This window comes from Convolutriloba macropyga, chromosome 7 (genome assembly GCF_964194025.1).
Source record: "Convolutriloba macropyga chromosome 7, txConMacr16.3, whole genome shotgun sequence".
Taxonomy (NCBI): Eukaryota; Metazoa; Xenacoelomorpha; order Acoela; family Convolutidae; genus Convolutriloba; species Convolutriloba macropyga.
In genome coordinates this window covers 705,242-715,932 of record NC_134474.1, presented here as the reverse complement: position 1 = coordinate 715,932, position 10,691 = coordinate 705,242, and the positions used below count along the sequence as shown (strand labels likewise).

Here is a 10,691-nt window from a genome sequence, read left to right as displayed (position 1 = left end):
CTAACTTTCAGAGTAATCAGTACTGAATTAGGAAGTTCAGAAGCTGTTCAGTACTGATTTAGGGTCTGTTCATGTTGGCACATTTTGCTCTCACATTCTCTGATTCAGACTCTGTATCATTTAATTATTTAGGCGCGTAATTGATTAATCAATAACTGAATCGTAAAAGGTCACTAAAATGATCGACAGAGACCAATGTCGACAATGGCTTCTGTACTAAAGAATAGGTGACAATGACTGGAGATGAAAAAGATTATAAAAACGCTTATGAAACTAAACTGCTGATGAAATTTTCAAAAAAAGCTAAAATTGAAACTTGTAATTTTTCTTACCATCGTCAGGTTCAGTCTCTGAAAAGCAATGTTGCTCCCTCGAGATTAAAATCGCAAAACACAGAACAATGAATTTGATCAAGATGTACGCAAAGTACGTACAAATAAGGGAATTATTGTAACCAAAATTAAATTTTAATCACTTTAATATTTCAATAATTTCTTTATTTTCAATAGATTCGAGGCAATGAATATAAAATAACCAGAAGAGAAGATGAAAATTAGCTTTAAAATTACAATGTTTGCGTGACTTTCCACTCACAGAACTACAGGGCTCCTCTTTTATAATCTAAGGTTACCAGATAAAAACTGTTTCTAGTTTTTGAAAAAACCACATGTCGGCAATTGCTTTCTAAGATTTCGGACCTCGCTATTTTACCTACGGATACACCTGTGTCAAATTTCTGATTTAATTACCTTACTTTTGAGATTGATTACTTACGTTTAACGTTTCTTTTTATTAGACCAGAGGCAGAGCAAACTCATTAACCAGGAAATAAACTCTTATCAATAGATATTGCATTCAAACCTTTATTACGGTCCCTTATAAACTCACTGCTACAAAAATTGTTCGGTGCAATATCTTAAGATGCAATTTTTCTGGTCGAGGTCTTTCAGAATACTTCAACTTTGAGATCCGGGGGCATCTTGAATTGAAAAATTAGTAATGAAAACAATTTAAGTTACGCCTTAATAAGGTTTTAAAATCGCGCTCTTGTACAGCTTCTAGAATTGCTCAGTATTCAAGTCTAACGATAACTTTACACATTTTGTCGCCATAAAAACTAACAGTTGTCTAACAAAAGTGATCCCTGATAAGACTTTTTATTGTTAAAGTACAGCACATGCAAACAATTATCAACAAAATTCACAGACAGTTGAATTTTTTTATACACGATAATTCAACAAATTAAAATGGTTGAGATTTATCTTGGCCAAACAAAGAAACGCAAAAGCGATTTTTTTTGTTTTCCAGTGGACACAATTCAATCTCAGAAGAACAATTACTAAATTGTGGCATACAATTGTCATGGTTTATGATTGAGTACTTCACTTGCGCATATATCTAGACAAACCTGTTGACCACAGAAGCAGTAACCTGAAGTACCTCACGGGCTATGTACAAGCGTTCTATTTAAGTTTGTTAAAATTCCCCTAATTGTTTTGTGCTATGAACACCAACGAGCTCTTCACGCCATCTGCAAAGTTGTTTTAATTATTTTGGTTCGCCGGGCGATTAATTAGTTGAACTGATAGCCTGTTTTTGTTCCAATTTTTCGAGGATGCTTTTACTTTTTTTGCTAAAAAAATCCTTGAGGACTCGAAAACATCACTCAAAATTAAAGGGCATTAAAACAATCTAATAATAAAATTTTGGCAATTTAGTAAAGTATTAAGAGGCCTCGCAAAACTTAAGTTCGGGATTGAACGAAGGACTCGGTAAAGCTCTTCATTCCATTTAGGAGCAGTGGGCTTTTAGGTTACTAGCCCCCAAGTAGCGCTTTCTTCTACTGAAACTTTCTAAGGAGACTTGTGGAATAGTGAATAGGATAGATACCCATCCCAAATTTTCAAATTCCGTAAACAACTAATTGACAGATTGAAAACCCAATAGGTTTCAAATGGCAATAAACCTTACAATTCCACTTAGTATTTATAACATTGTTTAAAGCGACCACCACTGTTTCATCTATGAAACATTATGATGAAAAAATTAACAATTGGTGAAATTTTTGTCCCCTTATGTTTGAAGAAAGTTTAAAGCGTTGATACTGTTAACTTTGTTAAAATCTCAGGAGTCAGATGTCTTGGTTTATCCTTGTTTGCAGATACTGCATATTTTACAGCTGCTGAAAAAATGTTCAGGCTGAATTTTTAGCACCAGAAAGAAAGACCAGCGGGACTTTTATAATTGCTACAAGTTTGCGCATAATTAAAATATCTTGTCTTTCGTATAGATTTTAAAGAATTTTTAAAACACAGGATTGGAGAGCAACCGAAGATTTAGACATAGTTCATGGATTCTGTGAATTAAAAAGCTACCAACCATCGGCAGTTCGGACATAAGTGATGCCAGTCTCTGGATCTGTGAAGATCTCCATGCCAGGATTCCTCCTCTCTCCCAGATACATCTTGCCAGTGATGGGATCCACGTACATCTCCAAGTGGTCTCCCAGCTCTGGAAAATTCTAACTTCTTTAACCAAAACTCTTTTGTTATCTGACTTCAAAAGCTTTCTCTCAGAAATAAAAAAACCTGTCTTTGTCCGGTGTTATTTGTTTACAACATTCCATCCTTTTACGCGTCTGTCAACAAACACCAAATTCTTAAAATAAATCATTGACTTTTTTATGTATAAAGATGAGGTTTGCTAAATTTGTCAGACAGAAGTAATTTTTTTTAAATTTATGTTTTTCATTGCCAAAAGCAATTTTAATAAAATAATCCACAGATTATTTTTTCACTCTGAAGAACTATAGCACTTCAATTCCCGTTCCTTTAAAAGAATTTCTATACCAGTCTATTTTATCCAGACGACAAAATATTGCAAACATGAGGTCTCAGATGCTCGTCAGGGGATTCGTGAACAACGATTACAGAAACGTGATCTAGTTTTGCTATCTTTCATATGCGGATTCAGTGTTTACATTTTCTGAATTTTACTCACGCATCAATTGTCGGACAAGTGCTTAGTATAGGTTACGTGACTCTGTGTGAAATCACTGAGAACTTCTGGCGTTTATCGAGAACCGCGAAGCGGTTCGAGATATTAAGTCAAAACTTCGAAGTGACTTCTGCAGAGTCACGTAATCTTACTTTAAACACGCAACTTGCAGTTTTAAAACGGCGGTCATCTTTGAAAGTTAGCTTCTGGCTATGTATATAGCGTCTTCTGGCATGTTAACTTCAGGCACTGCAGACTTTCCCCATTTTTAACGAGCAAGTACGTGCTTTAGTTAGATTTCAACGTAGTAGCTGCTTTGTTAGTTCTCAAATGACTGACCTCTGAGGTTCCCAGATTTTGTTCTCAGATATGTCTTTCCATCTTCCCCCACCACCACTTCCAGAACCTCTCCATCTCTTGTCCGCACATAAGTCTTTCCAGTTAATGGATCCGTGAATATCTCAAGACCAGGATCTGCAAACATAGATGCAAACATTACAGACCTGAGTCGATACCAAAATTTCCTTGTTGAGTGAAATTACTCGTTTCTGATCTCAAAAGTGAATCATATTTCACATTTGTACCAAAATTGGATTCCGTTCAATCCAATCGACTTTTGTTTCTCAGTTTAGTTATTAATGGCAACTACGTTTTAAACATTAGCTACTTATCTATAAAAAAGAACGATTGGTACACTGCGATCACTTTTGTGGTCTTAAAAAATCAGTGCACCCAAACTGCCCTTCAGTCTCGATCCAAATTTAGCATTTTATGTATATAAAATTGATATGACAGAAGAAGCTCAATAGTTTGGGAAATAAAAAAATGAGGCTTAACCATCTGTAGGTTCTTTCCCCAATTTAAGTCTCGGTTGTTTATGTTTCAGTAACAACCAAACTAAGTTCCGGACACTGCATTTTAAGATTATTATTGAGTTTTTATGCCCAGCTTATCTTCCTAATCTGTTTAGTGGGACCATTAAGTTTGCCCCGACTTAATTTATCGCGCGGAGTTTGGCAAGCACACTTTGCGATGAACTGAAAAACACGACCTCATATTTGTGCAGCAAAAATACAAGGTTGCTCGGTAATGTGCATTCGCACATAAAATTCCTACCCCGCTCATCCGCATTTTTGGCATAAATGTCTACCAAATGAGGAACAGATAGAAAAAAATTCAAGTATTTTTCAAAAAAATAATGTGTTTGAACAAAAAGATCGCCTCCAACGCAAACTATTCAGTGGAGTAAAAAATCCACATAAGATTGATGAGATCAGTCGTTAAAAAGAAAAAAGTCAAGTCGAACAAACAACAATTGCAACAAACAATAATTACATCCAAAATTTTAAGTCCATTTAAAAATAAATTTAATAGCAAGGTCAAAATTGTGTCAGATAACATGAAACTAAACAAATTTAATCGTAATTCACTAGAAACGATATGAGAGCACTCGGAAACAGTTAGACAAAAACAACAAAAACACAACAGAGATAAAAATCGGCTTCGAATTTAAAAAATCAATTATTTTCAAAGTAATGAAAACCATTAGATAGCAACTGAAAACATCCAACATGTTTATTAACAAATACGCCTCTATAGAAGGGCATTAAGAACTGTAATTATTCATCTTTTTATGCGGTTACAAAAAGAACAAAAAATAGAGAAAACAAATAAAAATTAAATTATATTTTGCGAAAAAACGCTGTCGAAGCCGTAAAGCCATATTTTGCCCCTCAAAATATGTTCAATTGCGCCATTTTCGAAAGCCAATAATGTGGAATACCACCTCTCATTATTGAGAAATGGTAACAAGTGGACAGAAAAAGGCAAAATTAAATGATACTTTTGTTTTTTGAAAACCTTTAATTTCAAAGTCACGAAAGCCATTAGCTATAAAATGAAATAAATAAATACTTTTGTTTAATTGTCCAAAGGAAGCGCTTGAGAACTGTAACTACTCAGAATATAACTTACGTCTACAAACAGAACGTCAAATAAAGACAAAAAACACACATTAGTTTTCTTTTATTGCAAAAACCCATGTCAAAGCCAGTAAAATCAAAAAGAATTTTTTAAAAACATTAGATTATGCACACTTGCACCATAACTCGGCAACAAAAATGTCATATCTGATCTATAACTAACAAAACTAGGTAGCAAATAGATAAAATAAGAGCAGAAATGGGAAGTAAAGAAGTGTTTTTTTGTGGAAACAATTGTTTTCAAAGTAATAAAAGCTATCTACTCAAATCAGAATAGCGGCTTATTTAAACCACCACAAAAAACCAATGGAAACTCTCATTATCCAGGAAATTTCATATGACTAAAAAGACAAGGTGAAAACAACAGTTAAAAACAAATGTATAAAAATTCAATTAAATGCTTCGAGAAAGGGGTATCGGAGCCGTTAAAACCATAATCTATGCCTTTAAATATGTTTTTTATACATAAGTTTTTATATAAGTTTTTTATTTTCTTTTATATATTTTTTATATATTTAATTTTGCTTTATTAATAATGCCAATAACGTAAGATGTGAACTGTCGATAATGCAATAATATGACAAAACGAGAGAAAAATGGGCCAATTCCTAAAAACAAAATCAAAAATTGTGAAATGTAGTAGTGGCAAAGCCAGAAAACTATAAATTAACGCGCGAAACCGCAAACAGACTAAAGTTTAATTCAGTAAAAAGGAATGAAGAAGCATTCTTTCTCTGCTGACACTAAGCTATAGCTTGACCAAATTAGGCGACAAATAGTCGCAATTTTCAATATACAATCGTTTATTTAAAAATCAAACAATTTCAAAGGTCAAAACCACCAAAATCAGGCAAGAAAAGACACTAGATACCTTTATACGAAACTGCTTATGAAGCCAATTGAACCTATCAACAGTGAGCTTTGATTTGAATTGTTCGGATCTTTAATTAACATAAAAAAATCTATTTTTTTTTCAAAAAAGAGACCGACTGATTACAATCAGATTTTTTTGGATATAAAAGTCTAGGTTTGGAACAAAACCAGCCTTGCTAATTTGTTAATTGAAAGATCACAAATAAATATTGCGTTTTTTAAGTAAACAAAAAACGGCAAAATGGTAGTTCAGGACTACCCTCAGTGGAAGTGGAATTAGGAATAGCTCCCTTTGTAGTTCACAGAGATTGTGTTAGTTGTTTTTGTGTTTTCAGTTTCGGCAAACTTAATCAAAGTGAACTCAGGAAGACTATTTCGGGCAATTTTCAATAAAAAAAATTTAACATTTTAAACATTTAGCCAAAATTTCAGCCAAAAATACTCAATGAAATTAGTCAACAGTACTTAAAACAAAATCAACAGTATCATTGTTAACAATTCCTACATATCTTATCAAAGTTGTCAAAATTTTTGCCAAAATTCCAGAAAATGTTTCTAAAAATAAAGCACGTCGGTCTAATGTTCAAAAAAATTTAAACCACGATAACTCGCTCTAGATAACGAAATAACGAAATCCAAAAAAATCCTTTCAATTCCATATTCTACGCTGGACGGGCTTTTAAATGATACCCCTCATAACTCTCTACGATTAATATATCGATCGGTCAAGAGGGGTCGGAACAACAATAACTATTGGAGTATGAAAACACTTTAAACCTAAATTTGCTTGAAGGCAATTAAAACAAACGCTGCTTAATGCTTAAATATGCATGATGTAAATATCCAGAGGTATGTTATTAGATTCATAGAACATTGAATGATCTTAGACGGTTTTCACGAAAAAACTGATCACATTATTGTTCCGACCCCACTTTAGTGGGGAGGGAGGAACTATATACTCAACTGGGTTTCTTTTTTGTGTTCAGTCAATTTTGGCCGACCGATATATTCATCGTAGAGAATTGTGAGTGGAATCATTACAAAGCCCGTCCAGCGTCGAATACGGAATTAAAAAGATTTTTTCGATTTTCATGTTTTAAAGGGAGTAGGTTTAAATTTTTGTGAACATTCGACTGTTTTTGTTCACATTTTCAGTAATTTTTGATAAAATTTGGCACAATTTCGTTAATATATTTCAAAATAAGTTGACATTTTTAACGGCAGTGTGTTATCGTTACCGTTAGAGATAAGGAGCGTAGCTGAATTGATTGATTGGAGTTTTTTTGGCTAAAATTTTTGATAGAATTTTCAAAATTCAAAATTTTCATCAAAAATGGCACAAAATATGCGTTTTCGGTCCACTTTGTTAAATTTTGCCAGACTTGGTGACCCAGAAACCTTAACACAGACTCCCTAAATTCAAAAAGAGCGCTAGTTGCAATTAGGTGCCGCAGGAAGGTCTTCTGGAATGAAATCTTTGCCGTTTTTTTGCATATTTAACTCGATAATTTTACAAAATGCATTTTTTTTTTCAATATTTGAAGAACTCCACTCAACAATTGATCTAATTCGTATACACTTGGAACACTTGGTCGGTTCACTGGGCGCGCTAAAAAATCAGGTAGAGGTTCGATAATATCGTGGACTCTTATAATCAGAGACTTTTTGGTTTTTATTTTGATGCTGCCTTTTTTCAAAATATTTTGCTTTTATTTTTTTATGCTTTATTTTTATTATTTTGCTTTATTTTTATGTTAATTACTGACAGTATTTTTTATTCACGATTCTGTTACCGACAACTCCTCCAATTTACGTAATGTAGATTTAGTTTGTTTGCAGAGAACCAAAGGGTTTTTATGGCTTTGAGGAAGAGTTTTATTAAAATTTAACCGAATTCTTGTCATTTGCCTTCAAGTGTTATTCTTTTGGCAGTCTCATTTTTACGTTTGAAAACTCGAAGATCTAAATTTCTTCCTCAAGAGATGCATGTGAACCGTTTCTGTTCATTCGGTTGTTACCTAATGTCTCTTATGTCATTGAATGTATTTGTTTTAAGGAAATTTCTGTAATTTTTTGAACTTGTCATTTTTTTTATATTACTTTAGTCAACGTTTTGTTTATTCTCAGTAAGTACAGGTCAACTTTTTCTCCCTATATATTAAAAACTAATTTTGTGGCCGATTATTTTAACAGAAGGTTATCTTGCTTTTGGTACTACAAGTTTTTTTACAAAATTTTCTGATTTTTGTGCATAATTGCTCATTCATGCTGTTTTTTGTAAATTTTTACATTATTTAACAATCTAACTGAAAAACGCTTTACGACATTTACAACTGAACATAATTTTTGTGTTTTTAACATATGGTTTGAAATCTGCGACACCGTTGATTTGTAGAGTTTTTTATTTGTTATCAATTTGTTGTTAATTTTTATTTGTTGTTAATTTTTGTTGTCATATGCCAAATATTGTGTAATTAAAGGTCTCCGTGGCCAACAATTGTTAAAAAATTGAACCCAAATAACTTATATCGGTAAATAACTAATGGTTGTTTTGACTTTCGAATTAAATTTCTAATAAAAAGAGTAATAGTATTCTTCAACTTATCCCTTTTTGTTCTGGTTTGAGTTTTTTTCGTATTGTACAGTGTTGTATCGTTTTCGTAAATTAGCTTCATTATTCAGAGCTCTTTTTAATGTTTTGTTGAATTGAATAATAATTTTTCTGTTGTTTAAACAATTTTAATGATGCTCTCAGGGATTAGAAAAATTGTTTCAGAAGAATTTTGTGAAGTTTAGATACTTTTCAGTTTTTGTGGTTCTTTTTGTTGTCATTTTGTTATAGTCGTTTCGCAAAAAGTTGTTATGATGATCAAAGGAGACGCAAATGAAGGTGTTATATTCTCGCGGTTATTATCGTACAATTTAATGGCTTCAAAACTGTGGTTTCATAAAGTGGTTTTTGAAAGTTATTAGTTCAGCTTGTGTTTAATGTTATTTTATAGTCATAAGATTTAGTCTCATTAAAAACAGTTGCAGTCAGTTTTTCAAGTAGTTGCAAGGCTCTTTTAGTCGAAAGCTTTTGTAGGCTATGTGTTTTGAGAATTTTTGTTTTTAGTTAAAAAAAAAGAACTAGATTTGTGAGATCTGCCAATTTTATTTCTGTTAAATTGTAGCTTAGCATCTCTGTATATACAATTCACATTATTTATCTTTTGAAAAACAATTTGCTCTTCATAACGGTTTTATTTTGCTCAAATGGTCTTTCTTCTTGGAACAACCATTTTTGATAAAACCAATTTTCGTGATTTTAGCTAATTTGCCACTTTTTTGTAGGTTTTTGTTTTCTTTTCACAGTATCACAATAATGAGCGTCATTTGACTTACAAAGGTTGTCACCTGCGAAAACTGCAAACGAAAATTGTTTTTAGTAATCACCTTAATATTTAATTGATTGGTGGGACATCGTTTTCGTGCATAATTTTTCGTGCAGATTTTGCCTGTAATTGTCGTTCTTTTTGTAGTCATATGACAGATCCTTGATATTGAAAGGCCTCAGTCAATCTCTATTGACGTATAAAATACTCTCTCAATGATTTCCTTTGATTCGTAATATTTCTAATCAGTTCGATTTTAATACTTTTTTTAAAAAAAAAGCTATCTTTTAATAAACTTTTGCCGATTTGCCCATTTCTAGTCGACTTGTTGCCAAGTTGCACTCAGGAAAAGTCCCAAATTTTGTTCCCAAAAGTACCGGTTAATCTTCTTAGTATTAATTTTATCTGATGCCATTTTGATTTGTTTATTATTTCAAAAAATGGACAAAGAGTTTTGATCGTAATTAATATTTGTAACTATTTGATTTTTTTTGCCGTCTTTTCTGGTAGTCATATTATGGTAGCCACAGGTCTCATAGACCATCTAGAGTAGATTGTTTTATTCTTTTAGTAGTTTGTTGAAAGATATGTTGATATGTTGATTTTTTTTATCTCTTCCTCATTTGGTAGACAATTAAGTGAAAAATGTAGATGAGCGGTATCGGAACTTAATGTGCGAACGCACATTACCGAGCCTCCTTTTTTCTTATACAGTAAATAATAACGGGGTCAAATTTTTAATACTACGGTCTCACTGACGTAAAAAATTCCCTTCCTGTAAAAATTGTTCCTCTGACCTTGTGTACAAATGATCACTGGCAACAGAAAATCTCTAATGAGCAGAACCTCCAGTTTGAGCAGAACTTATTCGGAAATGAATTTATCAAAAACGTCGTCTCTTTGCAATTAAGAGAGATGAATAGAATATTAAGTTTCACCAGCTTTTCGTGTTTTCATTTACATTTTGGCTGATAGTTTTGTTCCGAAAAACAAACCTCAAAGAAGAAGAAAAAATTAAGAGATGCTTTGTTTGCACTTTCATTATAATGAACTCATGTCTTCTCTCAGTAGTTAATCAGGGTGGTTCAAGATTGGATATTAGACAAGGTATGGGTAAAGGTGGAAAAATCTCGTAACAAAAAAAGTTTTCCCGTATTGTTTTCTATTTTCAGTCAAATGACTGCAAAAAAGGCTATATTAAGTTCCTTCATTTTCTAGTGTAGCTTTGGAGAACAGATTGGGGCAATTGCTCTCTTGAGAAAAGTTATTTCACTGATCAGTTAGTTACCTGGAAAATGTTTAGCGTTTTGATCCAAATTTTCTGTATGGTAATAAGTTTAATATATTGTTATGTTTCACATCACTTAATACAATATCAGCAGCGAGTATTTTATTAATACAAAGTATATTTATTGATACAAAATGCCCTTATTCGTAAAATTTGGTTCTATTTTTTGACTACCAG

At 32.4% G+C, this 10,691-nt stretch overlaps 1 protein-coding gene across 7 annotated transcripts in view; it reads right to left on the bottom strand.

Moving 5' to 3' along the window:
* The window catches only part of LOC142342546 (uncharacterized), a 117,313-nt gene that overhangs the window by 82,898 nt on the left and 23,724 nt on the right, over positions 1-10,691 (bottom strand). For 5 of the 7 annotated variants that reach the window (XM_075393908.1, XM_075393907.1, XM_075393905.1 and 2 more), the window contains 3 exons: positions 3,337-3,471; positions 2,380-2,511; positions 333-350 (listed from right to left, as the gene is read on the bottom strand). In XM_075393908.1, coding sequence (XP_075250023.1) covers positions 333-350; positions 2,380-2,511; positions 3,337-3,471 — 285 coding nt within the window. The remainder of the gene's footprint in view (positions 1-332; positions 351-2,379; positions 2,512-3,336; positions 3,472-10,691) is intronic. The other 2 variants (XM_075393904.1, XM_075393910.1) reach the window with 1 other exon arrangement.